The sequence below is a fragment of the Stegodyphus dumicola genome, chromosome 2 (assembly GCF_044657685.1).
Source record: "Stegodyphus dumicola isolate Sdum_Otavi_A_Nest chromosome 2, ASM4465768v1".
NCBI lineage: Eukaryota > Metazoa > Arthropoda > Arachnida > Araneae > Eresidae > Stegodyphus > Stegodyphus dumicola.
In genome coordinates, this window is record NC_140769.1 from 38,731,665 (window position 1) to 38,748,733 (window position 17,069).

General features: G+C 33.5%; 1 protein-coding gene across 3 annotated transcripts in view; it reads right to left on the reverse strand.

The window, feature by feature from the left end:
- The window catches only part of LOC118190014 (SEC14-like protein 2), a 90,028-nt gene that overhangs the window by 52,319 nt on the left and 20,640 nt on the right, over positions 1–17,069 (reverse strand). For all 3 annotated transcript variants that reach the window (XM_085810610.1, XM_035360697.2, XM_085810609.1), the window contains exon 3: positions 110–185. In XM_085810610.1, the coding sequence (XP_085666736.1) occupies positions 110–185 (76 nt within the window). The remainder of the gene's footprint in view (positions 1–109; positions 186–17,069) is intronic.

A 17,069-nucleotide genomic window follows, 5' to 3' on the forward strand; every position in this document is an offset into this window, starting at 1 on the left:
CTTCAAAACTGAAGAAAGAAGAAAATATTTCAGATATAATAAAAGCATAAATATAAATTATATTAGCATTTTACAAAAACGTTTACTAGAAAATTTATAAGTTATATACCTTTTAAAAATCGGTAAAACATAAGAGTGTTGTCATACAATTTAGGACTCAGTTCGTCAGCAAATCTCGCTCTCAGCTGTAAATAAAAGAGCAGAGAAATTGAAATAAGAATTTAATCTTTAATTTGCTTAAATTATAAAAACTGAAATGATATATAAATTCTAATAAAAACGTACTCTTGTAAATTTATAAAATATGTTATCAGTATTTTGAAGGTATATTACTGAAACCCTCATTTTTGATAATAAACAGATTATAATTTTGTTAAAAAATATGTGAAATATACGTGGCTATTTAAACAATCCCATACTTAGCATGCAAGTAAAGAATGCTGGAAATGTGTTATGCAGAATTTTCATACATAATATTTATACATTTTACAAGAGAAAACTCAAAAAAGGCGTTTACGTGAGACACACGAATAAGCAAAATTTCAGTTTGAGAATGTAAAGCGTATATTTTAATTATAGAATTTTCATTCTGTACTACAGCTGTTATAAAATTTAATTTTAGCATACTATTTCTAATTTGCTTAAAATACTATCTGCTTTTAAAAATGTTAAAATATTTTACTTTAAAATTTGTATTTAATCTGTAAAACATTTAATGTATAAAAGGTTGATGTGGACACCAGATCACTTTCTTGTCTGACATATTAAATTTATACACATATTTGTTGCATTTCATTTAAATTTATTTTCTCGGATTATATGTTAATAAACCGATCTACATTCATGTCCATAAATTAAGGATAATTCGGAGTCACGCCGAAATCGAACTCTAAAATAAATATATCATTGTAAAATCACTACACACATCTTCAAGAATCATATGCAAATTTCAGGAAGTAGCCAGATGACACCGATGGTACGTCATAATGACGAGAGTGTAAGAGAGTGGTATATAAGGAATACAGGCAAAGAAGTAAAATTGTTCGCAGGCGCTTTATAAGCAGTTCAGTGTAATAACAGAATAGTTATGACACGAAAGACGCATTTGGATGATTTTTTACGTGATAGAATTATCGGCCGTCTGGAATGTGGGCGTACCCAACTGGAAGTATCAGATGAACTTAGAATTGCCGAGAGTGTCATCTCCAGGCTTTTTCAACGATTCGAAGATGTGAGTAGACGTTACAGCACAGGTCGCTCCAGAGTTACAACGCCGAATGACCGGTATTTGGCAGTTACTGCCAAAAGAATCAGGCGGAGCACAGTCTCATACCTGTCTCGTCAGCTCTTTTCAGCCACTGGTACGACAATTTCAAGGCATACCGTGTACAGACGCTTAGGGCAGATTGGTCTATATGCCCGTAGACCTGTCAGATGCGTTCCACTTACTGCAACTCACTGTCGCCTGCAGTTAGCCTGGAGTAGAGAGCATGCATTGTGGACACCGCAACAGTGGGCTTGTGTGATGTTTTCCGACGAGTCCAGGTTTAGCTTGCAGTCTGATTCTCGCCGGACTTTCATATGGAGAGCTCCAGGTACCCGTTACCACCAAGAAAACATCATTGAATGACACCGTTACGGTGGTGCAGGAGTGCTCGTTTGGGGTGGAATTATTCTGGGTTCCAGAACTGACCTGCATGTTCAAATTGGAACCATGACAAGGCAAATCTATCGGGACGTCATTCTGGAACAACGTGTACGTTTGTATCAACATGTTTTCAACATGTTTCAACATGGAACAACATGTTTCGGCGCGCTACGGGCGCACAATTTGTGTTTATGGATGACAACGCCTGTCCTCACCGTGCAAACATCGTTAGCGAATGCCTTCAATCGGAGGATATCACCCGTATGGACTGGCCAGCATTCTCACCGGCCTTGAATCCAGTAGAGCACGTGTGGGACATGCTTGGCCGACGAGTTGCAGCCCATCAACCTCCTCCTACAAGTCAACCGGAACTTTGGAGAGCATTGCTTTTTGAGTGGTGTAATATCCTCCAAGATCAGATCTATAATTTGATACTCAGCATGCCTAGGCGTTGTACGAACTGTATTGCATCGTCTGGGAGACATGCAATGTATTAACAATCATATCAACCATGTAATATTGGTTTTTTGTAAATAGGTTTTTTTTTTTGTAATTTGCTCCAGGGAGAACAATTCGCTAATTTTTTAATAATATCAAACATATAGCATTTTTGTTTTGCTCTTTACCTTTTGTTTAATAAATAAGCTTTACAAATAAGTCAAATTTGTTTTGCTCCTAACTCTTCCTTTGCCTGATTTTGCATTATCCTTAATTTATGGACATGAGTGTAGCAAAGCATGTTAAAAATTACATCCAAACTCAAAAATTTTGAAATTAAATATTTCTTTCAATTTTTGTTGTACAAGTGTTAAATTTCTAATTTTATTTTCTCATAACGATTATAAAACTTTCCCAGATATAAGTATAGGAACCAGGAGGCCGCATTAAAAGTTAGATTTCTTTATTTGCCAAAATACATTTTTTGAAAGATTTGACTTTGCCAAAACATGAATATCTTCGTTATTTAAAGCATTTTTGCAACTGGAAGGATATGCCTATGGCCAACGATTGTGAAAATAAAGGCTGAGTAAGGACTTTTAAGCCGAGTAAGGACTTTTGAGCCAAGTAAGGGCTTTGGTTCTGGTGATTGCAATAAAAACGTCAGATGCCCAACTAGATGTTATAGCAGCTTCAGTAATAAAATTTCAATGTTTTAAGGCTATTATTTTTTTAGTTATGCAAAATATAGACATGCATACATACATATGTACGCGCATACGTTTAGGTAAGTACAAACGTCACTAGCAAAATTCCTTTTGAATCCATTTTACAATCTGCTTTGGGCGAAAAGCGGTTCTTTACTATATCCGTACATAACGACGGGCAAAAAAAAAAAAAAGTCCTCCAAATGAATTCAGGAATGATCAGAATTGAATTTCTGGTAAAATATGACACCCGAAATTTTTGAGATTACAGTATTTCCTTTACTTCGTATAAGGAACTAAAAAAAGAACAACCATACTTTTAATTCAAATCCTTTTCTTCGATAAGTAAGTCTTTTCAGGAATATTTTAAAGTAGATATAGATTTTAATTTTTCCTAAAGAGAAAGTCTGAATATCGTCAAAGAATATCATCCGATGTGCCATTTGATTTGAACCCTAAAGAAAGCTCTAAGATCGCAAAGTTAGAACATACTACTTATTGAATGACATTTCCATTTTTAAAGTACTTTCACACTTTTTGTTCTTTTTTCCCCTCTAAATTTAAAATCCTGAAAAACAGTGGTGTCCACCCTCTCAGCTTCTGTGGGCCACATTGGAAGAAGGCGAGATGTTTTGGGCCATACAAATTATTTCTAACCCAATGGGAATCGTGACCTCCAAAATAAGCAAAACACACAACTGCATATATTTGTTTAAAAATTTTCATGTTTTCTGAGGTTTTACCGGCGAAAGAGAATTTTTTTAATTTCACCTCTAGGAAAGAAATATGCAGGTTTGATCGATTTAGTTCAAATTTACTGAGTGTATGATCTACGTAAAAAAGGGCCTATATAGAAAAATTCAAGTAAATCTGCGATTTAATTCAAGGCAAACTACCTCTGTCTTACACTAATGATCGCTCATAAGCGCAAGCGCGCACACACATACACATTGAAAAAGTACAAAAATATTTAAGTAATTTAAAATTTATTAATTTATGATTTTTTAATATAATGATGACAGCAACACAGAACTATTTTGACATTTTATTATTTAAGATTTCATTAATTATTATAAAGGTAACAAGAGACCATAAAATTAATGGGATATTTTTCCTAAAATTAGAAACTAATGCACCAATGTCTAGTTCGATTCTGGCTCTAATTTTGCTCTCAATGTGCTTCACTCTTGAAAATAGTGTTTACAAATATACGTGCTACCAAATAATGAAAACACTCTTACTCACTATAGCATTATATGAACAAAACAAACACTGAACTAATTTTTTACCTACATATTGTTACGGAGTTTGTAATTAAATAGCTAATGTTAGTTGAATTATAAATTAAATTGTTTATTCCCCGTTCATTGCAGCGCGTGATGAATATTAAAGGAAAGCTAAGCCGGAAAATTAAAAATACAGGACCGCGTGCACTTAACAATTAATAAATAAATAAATATCTCTTTTTGATTTCGAGAAAGTTCCAGAAAATTCTCGCGAGCGATTTAAAATCTTATAAAAAGGAGGGAAACCTCTCAATTCGATGATACTAGTGAAGATACATCACAGCTTGTACGGCGGCCAGATGCTTGAACGCTCCTTCTCCAAAGTCTACTTGACCAACTCACGTGCATTAGCACATGTTCCTGCTTCACCTTTGTCGGTGCGGTGTAAATCACCTTAATTTTTAATTCTTCCCAACGCCATAGGGCATATCTCCAACAGAGACGGTTAAAGTAGCAGATGCTACTAAATGCCGCCTAACCATTCACTCGATTTCGATTTCGATTTCAATTCGATGATTAGCTAGTTTGTTGTTGTTTTAAGAGTTTGTTCAGAAAACTGCTCTTGTTGATCGTAGCGAATTCGCGGATTAGCTTTCTTTAGCTGTTTTGAATTGACTTATGTTGAACGTTTGAGTAGTTAAAAGATAACTACTGTGAGATATTGTAATACTGAAAGAATATCTGAGGGAATTTAAGCATTATTGTTGTGATAATAATAAAGTTTTGTCCATTTTTCATCGGACTTGTTCATTCAATTCAAACGAACCCCTTACGCACGCAGCAATATATTCGTCACCTACTAACATGTCTTCATATATACTAACACCTAATAACCTACTAACATTTACTAAGATCTCATAATATCACCTACTATTATGTCATAAATGCACAAACGAATTAATGAAATGTAGAAAACTATCCCCCACACAAGTTGAAATAGGACTCAAAAACACCACACCACTTTCAACATACCTTGAAGCACTTGAAAGTAGAACATCGCTGATATTTCCATTTCAGTCTGAAGATGAGAAATGCTGGAAATACTAATCTTGATTTTCTCATCTTGGCGATACGTACAAACACAAACGATGTATCAAAATAAAGGTAATCACTTAGCGCACAAGTCCATAGAAGTTTTACAGTTTCCACTCCACTCAAAAGTGTTTTGTTTCGCTCAAACTCGGAGTGTCAAATAACGTATTTGTCCATATTGAAAGTCCAATTCTAACCCAACAGTAAAATGTATCATCGATTCTTGGCATTCGACCTGCAGACGCGTACGACGTAAGTGCATTTGTCTGAGTTCTCCAGCAAACGCGTGTTTATTCGTTACCGTCAAGTATTTCAAAGTGTGTTGGGCTTTGAGGTTTATTTTTCGGCTGGCTATATTTCGATACGGCTTCATAATCTCTATTCTGAACTCCTATCCCGCTCAGTGAAGAACAACACTGATTCTGAAAGCTTAATAATCATTGACTAACCGCTTGTCGACTGGAAATGTGATTACGGGACCCACCCACGTCAATGGAACCCACTGGTCCTTTGTTATACACATGAAATAATGAAAAAAATAGAGTAAGGAAGGATAACATATGCAACATATACAGATGGTAAAGAAGACTTGATATAATTCTCTTGTTCTCTTGCTCTTAACAAACTTAGATAGGATTTGCTATATTCTTTATTTGCTCTCAAATACTTGCTAGTTCACTGATGTAATATAATTAATTATTTATAATCACCGTGCTTTCGTTTTCAATAATATATAAGTACTTGAAGTGCAGACACACAGTTTATATTTCAGAATCAATTGCTAGATGGGCTGGTGTTCCGCAACATATCTTGGAATAGCTGGAAATAAGTTGGAAACTTTCCATGATTTGTTGCTACTAGGAGGAAATTTGATTTCATTCTTTTTAGGAATATGTTCAAAGTATTTGTGAGTTAATCTTCTTCTATCTGCTTCGTCCCATCTTCTTTGCCATTTTATTAGAACTTATTTAGAAATTTTATTCTTGATTGTAAGTCTTGAAACAGGAAGACTGATATCACCATATCTTTTAATGTGGTATTCTTAACTGCTGTCATCAGCAATCTCATTCGCTAGTCTACCTGCATGTCTCCGTATCAGATTTAGGCTGATAAGACAGCTATTCATTTCCATATTTATTGTTTCTTGAAGAACTTAAACAAGTAAACATGTTTTCTTCGTAGAGCATAATGTCTTTAAAACACGTTGGCTATTTTTATAATGCTCACATATTGTAACTTACTACTTTTAAAAAAAAGTCTTTTTCAAAGTCTTTTTTTTTTTTTTTTTTTTTTGAAAGAAAAACTTCCTTCAAAACTATTGCTTCGGTTTTGTAAACTGTGCTTGAGTCATTTAATTTAAACTTTTTAAGTATTGTGACTTGTTTATCTTCGCAAGTTATAAATGCAGCTCCAACTTTACCTTGGATCTTTGATCCATCTGCAAAAATTTCTTTTCACTTTTCTTTTGTAACATTCATGTGCTATATGATTGGTATGGACTGAGCTGGGTGTTTGCTGAATTTTAGGACTTCTGTTTCCACCACAGAACTTGGTATATTTAATTCATTTGGTGTGCAGTCATCTTGAAAGTGAAAGAGATGGAATAACTTTGATTCCTGTTCTGCTTTAATATCTAGTGGAAGCGCTCCAACAAGAACTTGAATAGTAGTTGTTGGTGTAGTAGAAAATGCTTTAAATATATATAGTAATAATATATATTGAATTTGTAGCAATTTATTTGCTGCTTTTACCTCGCTGCTATAATTCCACCATATAGAGTAACAATATAATATTAACCTTTCAGTTACTTTTGAATACAATTCTTTCCTTATTATTTTTCTAAGTCTCCATTTGTGTGTCATAAGATGATCTAAATAGTTTACAATTACGTGTGTTCTATCTCGCACTTTCGAGAGGTGTTGAATTCAGGTTAATTTTTTTTTATCAAGAACGAACCCTAGATATTTTAAAATATCAGTATTTCGAATAGGGACATTCTTCCATCATAATCTTAGTGGATTTCTTTCCAGTTTTAAACTTTTAGGAAATAGTAACATTTTTCTTTTAGTGCTATTAAAACTAAATTTATATTTATCACACCATTTGTCTGCATTCTCTGATGTTTTCTTCGCTTTTCTTTCTAAATATTTCCTACTTCTACCTCCAATAATGAAGATGAAATAATCATCATATGCTTGAAGAGAGACATCAGTTGCTAAGTCTAACCTCAATACAGTATTGCTCCTAGTGTCCCACAATATTGGACTTTAATTAGATCCTCAAGGGTCTAATGCGTCCTCGTAATAATTTTTGAAAGCATTGACACTGTCTCTTTCGTTGAGGAAATTTCTATCATGAATATAATTCTCCAGTGAATTGAAGAGATTTACTAAATAATTAAAATCTTGGAGTGTGGCGTATTGGCAACCAAAATTATTAAAGGCGGGCAACCAAAGAATACTATGGCGGCATGTTTTGTTGTACTTGGTAACCAACGATTTTTAAAGACGGATGTTACATCTAGAGAAAGTACACAACTGTTTCGAGTATTATTGTCTTTGGTTGCATTTACTGTTCCATTATTTGGCGAAAATCCAAATTGGTACTGATTTAATAGTTTATTATTCAAGAGAAAGTATGTCAGTCTTTGTGCTAGTAATTTATCTAAAACTTTGTCTCATGTAAAGAGAAGGCATATTGGCCGGTAGGAGCTAAGATGTAATTTATCGTTTCTTTTCTTGGTAAATAGCACTAAATTAGTGACTTTCCATGACTCAGGAAACTAATTTAAGGCAAGAGTTCATGATATGTAAGAAAAGTTTGCTATTACGCAGATAGAATACTTCAACTAACGGTAGTTCTTCAACTAACTCTAAAGTAATTCCATCGATACCTGGTACTCTACTTTTATTTACCATTATAAAGATATTTTTATGATTATGTGTAAAGTGGAGATCATTTTGATTTTAATACTAGACTTTTTCTCTTATCGAAGCATGACTGCAGTATTTGCCAACATATCATCTTGGGAAAAGTGAAAGGAAATAATATATTCCACTGTTTCTTGGGCATTCAATTATGAATGAACCTTTGTTTGATAAATTTGCGAAGGAAAGAAGCTCTTCCTTTGCAAATTTTTCCAAGTTTTCCAAGTTTTAATAAGTGCCAATCAGCGACTTGGGAGAAAGATTTTCCAAAAAACTATTTCCAGAATTAACCTTCGTTTTATCAATATTAAGCTTATAATGCGCTTCTTCTTTTCTGTAAATGATGTGTAGTCTAACACTCTACAACTCGTTCCTGATATCTTCGTCTCAAGCCCTTTACCTTTTTCCTTTGAATGGTTAATTCTTTTGTCCACCAAGGCAAAAACGTGACTAAAGAAAGGTTTAAAGATTTTATTTGTAATTTTAGTATTATTATACAGATTATATAGCTTCTATATAGTCTGTGTAATTAATTTGTCTGTTTGATCTTCTGTACGTAAATATACATTAAATTGGAAGTTAGTAGATAAACTTTCTCTTAAAGATATACAACCTATCCGACAAAGTTTTATTCTCTATTTGTTACTTTCCAGAATTAAGACATTGCCTAATTCGAATGAAATAATCCGGTAGTCACTTAGACTAACATTACCTTCCACATTCAGTTATTAATACATAAATACCTATGAATTTTTACCATAGTTGTGTCTATCAATGACTCGCTTCGATTGGCTAAGAATTTGGATGGACTGTTGGGGTCAATTGCACAGTGTAAAACTAGCAATATTTGTACAGCTACAAAATCACGTACTTGAATCCCTCTGAGATTTCCTTCTTCAAGAGGATGCGAACGAGAATCGAGGGCTATTGGATTTGAAAGTTACTAACAGGTAAGATAGGATTATAATATTATAAGGTAAACGTGAATATTTCAGGCATATAAAAGGTCTGCGGTAGTTTCATGTGTTAATATTTTTAAGGATGGTGTTAAATTGTGGTAAATATTCTTGTGTTGTTAGTTCTAAGAGAAATTCTGATATTGATAATAGAGGTAAATTTAAAGATATTGCTAATTCTAGTAAAAATATTGATGTAGCTGTAAGTGCTAAAAATCCAGTGATTTTAATTTTTATAAAATATATGAAAATGCTATAAAATGTTTTGCCTAAACGTTTGGATAATGCCAAGCTCAATTCGCGCCCTGACCGAAAATGTGGCTCGGATAAGACATTGATCGGTGACGGCTTTGTCTCTCCACCGTAATCTGCACGCCGTGCTAAAATCTTAAAAGTCAACCGTTATATTAATACCTGAAATAAATTCCCTGCTTTGGGATATTGATAATGACAACAGCGGATAAGATTCGGTACACGTTTTGGAAGGCAATCAATTTTTTTTGCGATTCTATGGCATTAAGAAGACGAGTTCTAGTTTGGATTAAATGAAATCCGCTGCGGATATTGGGAACATTTCTCAATTTGCTGCGTTTTAGAAAATGAGAACTCCTATTGTAAAAATTGTAAAATTTGAGGTGTTTAAATTATAAAAGTTTTCTCAAGTTTAGAAAATTTACGTTGGACGTATTCTCGATGTACACATAAGTGAATTTTTATGTTATGGTGGTTACATATAATTTGAAAATATAAGTGTGAATATAATTCTATTAAATGCATTAAAAATCTAGAATGGTAATTAATTGTCGGACCAGTTGCAGTCAGGTGATAAAAATAACTCACTCTCGCAAACTGCAGTGCTGATGTTTCGAACTCCAGGTTAGACTAGCACGTTTATGGGCAGGCGTGAGAAAAATGCAAACGGCTGATTGTCTGGCATACAGACCAACATGATGGTGTCTCCTATAAACAGTTTGTCTTAAAACTCGTATCCCTGCTGCGGCTGTGAGCGCTGAACGGAGTTCTCTGGGACAAGTGTCTCTCTGACTTCGCGCAGCTGTTGGCGCACAATAGTTAAATCACACAGTAGCTACATATTCTGCCAATGATATTTAGAACTGAATATCAGAGATCGGCAAATATCGGTCTTAATGAACGGTTGTTACTCTTGGTCGAAAGTGCAGTAGTCGTGGGGTAACATCTCCTGTACTGTGAAACCTCTGCCACAGTCTCGACATATTTTGCGTATGCCGACGTCCACTGAAATGTTTTAGATATGCATACTGTTTCACCTTCAAACAATGACTCTCCCCAAGTGATTTTGAACAATTTAATTTTTATTTACCCAAGTTCTTCCACATTTTATGAATTATGCTTAACTTTTGAACATCAATGTAATTTGGATTGCGCAACTAATTTAAGTAATGACCCCAAACTCCTTATGAATCTGAAAAATAAAACTTCTTAAAAATTTGAATTGCATCATGTGGCAGGTGTAGATAATAAAATTGACCCTATATTGTCCATTCTTAATGAAAAAATTGTACAAATTGCAAAAAACCATTTGAAAATCTAGCAGCCAAATTCCTAGTGATAAAAATACTGAAAAGCTTAAAACAAATTTTGTAAAATGCACGATAATAAGAAACAGACCTGAAAAACGTGTTAATGGTAAAAAAATAATTCGGAAAATACCTCAGTGACTTCCTCTGATTTCTTTAAAATAATCGGAGCTAAACGACATATTTCCTGATTTTTCAATTCTAGATATCATTCGCACAATAGCTACCTATTCTGCCAATGATATCTAGAATTGAATATCAGAGGTCAAGGATGTCTGATGAATTAGTATAGCAGAAATCAACTGAATGTCAGAGGAGTTAGGATGTCAGAAGTCATGGACGCTTCAATCCTCATAGATAAGATGTTCGTATTGATCTCTGTCTTCTAGTCTCTGGGCCCACCAGCGGCCGAGCGGTAAAGTCGCTGAACACTGGTAGTTCGGTCCGAGGTTCGAATCCCGCGAACGGGCTGGCTGCATGGGCGTTTTCGTGGCTTTCCCCCTGTGTAACGTGTATACGAGCCAGTTTCCCTTAGAAAGTCCTCCCCGAAAGCATCCCTCCCCTTAGGCAGATAGCCCTCGTGTGCTTTGCCATAATTAAATACACCAACTTCTAGTCTCTGGCAATTTCTAGTACAAATGCACTAATACAAGCAGATTAATTCTATTTTCCGCCTTCGCACATTATAATGTAAAATATTTCTTTCACATTTTTAGTTTAAATTTTATTTTAGCATTTTCTGTATTTTTGGTGTACTTTCCTTTTTTTGGTATCTTTAACGCTTCTAGTGTACTTTAATGTGGATTATTAATGTGCTCTTGAAATTTCATAGTTAAATTTCCTATAATTTTCTGTGTCTGCTACGCCAGTTCGAGATTTTGCCTTTTTTTTTTTTTTTTTTTTTCTACAGAGCATTTGAAATACCCTGTTATATGGTTACAATATTTCTGTAAATTTATGCATTTTAATACATTTTCAGCATCGCTTATTGTTGACACACTCGGACATGTTACTTTTCGATTCTGATATCTCAGAATGTATCCTAATGATGCACCACTATTATCCCGCTAGGTGGAATCTTAATATTTCGGGGGTCTTAATCGGCTCGCAAGTTAGACACCTATGTTGAACAGCAAGGAGGGAAAACTACACAGTTAATTTCTAACTTTGAAGGAAAAAGGTCACTGAAGAACTTATACGATTGTGTTCAATATATTATCATCGATCTTCGATGTTAATTCTACTTCCTTATACGAAATATTGAAGTATTGAAATTACGAAAAATTCCAGGTACCATATTTCAACGATAATATCCATTTTGACCGTTATTCGAATGCAACTTAGCGATGTTTTTGCGTGCCATCTGTACGTATGGGCAGAAAGGACTCCTTTTTCCCTAAGGAATTATAAAACTGATTTAAAATGGATTCAAAAGAGATATTTTTAGTGGCGTCTGTATTTACACTGCTTAAAAAATCTATTTAAAAAAAAAGTTCTATATTTTTTCTACTGGACCGATTGAAGAAATTCGAATTTCATTTTTCATGTCTCGAAAGCACGACGTAGTTATGCATAAGTTTTATATATAGCATTGTTCTAATATAGGTATTTTGGCACAAAATCGGATTTTCTTTGAAATTGTATGTCAATTAGTTTCCATATTTCCATTCGACGACTCAGATTATGCATGAATTTTAAATTTTGTAAAATTTAGTGCGGAATTTACCGAGAAATTCAAGACTTTATTTTGGCGCATTTTTTCAGTTTGCGCGAAGAATAATTTACTTGACGAAATTTTAATTTATAGTAATCTGTTTTCTTTGCGCACAAGCGGGAAAAAAGGTCCTTCGTTCCTACTTTGAAATAATTTTAGTAAAGTGCGTAAAACACATTCTGGCTTTATTATCGTTTACAACAAATACGCCAAATTTCAAAACTCTCTACTGCATAAATTCACATACGCCTTTGGAAATTTTGAATAAAGAACTCTGATTTTTTGCAGGTATGCTTAGAAATACATCTACTTCAAGACGATGGTAAATATTTTATAGATTATAAATTAAAATGTTTTTCGAAAAACTTATAAAAATATTAAAAAATATAAATTTAAGAAAAATCATACAAAATGTGCACTTTATATTTAGATTAAGCCTAAATTTCGAATTCTGGAAGAAGGAATCAAGTACGTTTAATAAAAAAGATATAGTAATAAATATATATCAAATTTAATTAGCACTGGAAGCTAAAATTTTAAAAGCTAATTTTTTAAAAACTACGCATGCGATTTTTACAAAACTTGGCAGCTTGGCTTAATTTGAGTGGTAAAATAGCAATATTGAAAAAAAAAAAAAAAAAAATTGCCAAATTCTTTCAGAAAAAATTCGATTTTGTGTCAAAATACCTATATTAGAACGATGCTATATATAAATCTAATACATATCTTAAGTCGTGCTTTCGGGGCATGAGAAACGCAAGCTCAAGTCAATCGGTCCCGTACAACGGGAGAATTTTTTTTTTTTTCCTCAGTGTACGTACATCTCGCATAACTCCAAAACGAGTAACCTCGGAATTATGAAATTTTGTATATCGGACTACTATAAGATGCAATTGTGCACCTTCCGTTTTGGTTGCAATCCAGCCGCACCAAAAGCATATAAATATATATATATATTATACCCACTCTATTACATATATACCCATTCTGTTACTCCACTTAGTTAACTCAGATTTTTATTCTTACATGTTAGTAAACTGTGCAATTTTTGCTTTAAAATTTATTAAATTATATTATTATCTTCCAGTTAAGGTTTTTTTGCCCTAGTTAATCTGTATGCAATAGTTGTAGAATTGTAGAATTCATTTTAAAAGTTTTTTAAGTGCAGCTAAGCCTAATTGTTTTTACCACAGCCATATTTATTTACATTTGAAATTTAGCAGAATAGTGAATTAAGTCCTTTTTCGCAGGGTGGTTTACTTTTGTGCACCGAAAAATCTACTTTCTTATCTACTGGCCGAATTTCTTGTTTTTGCGTAAAAACTGTAACTGTTGTGTTTTATGTTTTTCTATATCTTTAAATTTTTAATGAAAATATTTTGAGTTTCTATGTCCTTTTGACTTCCTGCAAAGTGAGAATGACTTAGTTGAATGAGAAATATACCTCTAATGAAATTAGAGGCAATAAAAGTTTAAATGAAATGCAGTAAAAAATGCGTATAATTTAATATTCCGTACAAGAAAATCATGTGGTTTACACATCAGCTTTTCTATATTATGAAATTATCGAGCTACATTTCACTATGATTCTATTACATGATTTTAAAACATCTAGAGTAATGTATTAATATTTCCGCAGAAATCTCTATTTCTTCGAATTATCGTCACTAGTACATTTTTTAGTTTTTTTCTAATTTAATGTCAGTTTTGGTTTAATTCCTGACTCTTTTGCTGTCTTTTAACAGCAGTTTTTACAGGTATATTTTAACTTTTGTTATTTTGGTATCGTATTGAAGCTGAACTTGCTCATTTAAAAGAACAGTAACGGGTTTAATTACATTAAATAATTTTTAACTCATTTTCAAATCTTCACGAAGTTCTCGACAGTGAAATCGAGACACGGATAATGAAATAACTATAAACCGTGTACCGATGTAAATGTAATTGAGTTTCTTAAATCTTATTTATTTTCTAACTGTTTATTTAACTGCATCATTTTATACACTCAAACTGTAACTTTAACTGTAAAGGAAATGTATGTAACGGTAACCGTATCTCAGTGAATAGTAGAGTTCCACTCACTCGCGTGCAGACGCATGCATCCTTTTAATTTGTTCTTGTTAAATATAAAAGTTTTTATATTGCAAGATAAGTACTGATTTATTTTACTAAAGCGAATTATTTCTCTTCCAGTGTAGCGAACACGGGGAATGACCTAGTAAACTATAATTGTGTGGGCTTCCGCCGAGCTTTCAAAGAGGGCCTTGATGGTACCTGTTCTCAGATATTCTAAGGAACAATGTTATCCTTACCAGGAGAATTCTTAGAGCTCTCTAAGCACCTGTTGTAGACTGATCCTGCAGTTTTCAATCAACATCCATGAAATACTATGCGGGTGTAATATCCAGCTTCTATTTCTGCACATATTAAACCTTTCTGGTTTTTGCACCTCTTAGGAATATTCTCTCATGATTCTGTACGCAATGACACAGTAAAAGCACTTTAACACAATCGTATAATGGTTCCAATAATATTGGCAAAAGAACTGGTAATCACTTAGCCATTCTAATAAATGGAAAAGAATCCGTTATTGGAATTGGCGATTTGAAGCCAGCCTTCATTACTCCAGTATGACGTACTTTCTCTTCCAGTTGTTCCTAGTGACAGCTCTCCAAGAGCACTGGATATTCCCAGCGATAGTTGAACAACCTCAACCACTAGCTCAGCGGAATCATCAAGCAAAGTACCATCTACGTATGATCTTTAAGAACCTACAGTTTTTGCGCGGGAGAGAATAATGAGGTGTTAGCTGAAACTGTTACTTCAGCTGTAAAGGAACTATATTTATGTAAGTGTAAACCATATCTGTATTTCAGTTACAGTGCAGTTCCGCTCGAACTGGCGTGGATCCTTGTAACTTGTTCTTATTAAATATAAAAGTTGTTATGTTATGAAGATGACCACTGATTTACCTTTCTAAGAGAATTAATTCTCTTCCACTACAACGAACACATGTAATGACCTAATGTACTGTAGGGGGTGTACCCGATATAGCACAAGGTGTATCACTAGTGAGCATAGTATTCTATGGTAAGAGATGGCCTTCGGAAAAGGGCAAGTTCACGAAAGCATTATTCCATCCTTGCATTTTCGCTGTTGAGAGAAAAGGGAGGGTGTCCATTCCCACTGTGCATAAATACCTCTTATACTGGCGTCTTTATGAAGCATTCTAAAGACTGGACTTCCAGAGTTTTCTGTGTTAACTTTCTGCCTCCACACCGTTTTTGTTTTAAAATTTCAAACAAATAATTTACTTTTCCAACAGTTCTATCAAACACTATTTTATTATAGTTCCTTTATCATCTCATCCACTTTAATGACTAAGATAGCAATAATTTGCTAAAATACCCAATTCGCCATATACTGTCGATTGAAATTTCAGTTACATTTTTATCTCCATGGAAGTGGAAGATGATGCCAAGCATTTAATTTAATTAAGTTACGCAGCCCGCAGTACCCTCATAGTTTTCTAATATAAGATACCTCAAAGTTTTCTATCATAAAATACCTCAAAGTTTAATAACACAAACATAAAAAGTAAACTTTAATGGATTCAATAGTATGTTTAAATAATGTTATGTAATTTTGACATTGTGACAAATATTTTTCTGTTTGGGGCAAATCAGTTTTATATTTAATACATGCTCTGCTGAATAAAGACGGAAATCTGTAAATTGATTTCTATCTAAGCTTTTTACATATGTCATATTAGAATAGAATGATTCACAAAAATATTATTGTTGAAAAAAACGTGAAAAATTCTAATGCACATTTTTGTACAATCTTTCGTTTTTAAGAAGTAATATCTGAAATTCAGCATACCTCTTTTTAAAAAAAAACATATAGCTCCAAATTCGTATCATATATATCAGTTCGATAAATTTGTCAAATAGCGTTGCATAATAGTACCCTAATACTGCTTGTAAGAACTAATGTTTTCCTACATTTTAAGAGTTTCCTACCAGCAGCACACAATTCTTTTGTTAAATCTTTAAATCTGCAATAAAATTGTTTAGATAAGATAGCAAAATGAGTTGAAATTATCCTACTGTTTTCTGGAGATATTTGAATATTATCTGCTTTAGCATTTTATTAAACTTTATATACCCCTATTATTGTCACTCTAACTTGTGAAATCACCACCGATATTATGTTTTGCCGCTTTTGATTTAGAAGGTATCTTAAAGGAGTTAATTTTTCAGTTATTAAAGGGCATGAGAAAGGGTGCGACAAAATGACTTGTGTAACATAATGAAGTTCAATGCTATATTTTTTTTTCCAATGGCAGATTGTGAACAATTACAGATGTAACCCAGTCCATTAATGTAATTAAATGGCCGGATATGGTGGTCTGTTTATTATGGAGGCACCTAATGGGTGGGCCACCATCGCCTTTCCTATGAAGGGACGGATAGTTACAACCATGCCTTCTCCGAGATTCAAACCCAGGTTCTTCGGCATCGCAGTCAGCTTCCCTGACCACCATACGAATTGGGCGGCATGCTATATTTTTAATATCACATTTTCACTGCAAAGCAAACCACTTCTTGAACAATGTTTGATCACAAAATAAGTAGCTACGTATTAGCGCAATTTGGCGCAATTTGTGCAGATGTAAAAGCATAATGACTCTTGTTATCCTTGAATTCAGTTGGAAAAAATTACTCCTTTACACGCATAAATATTATTACATATATATTTCGTATTATAAATGGATATTTGTTGGAAAATCAATAAAGAAA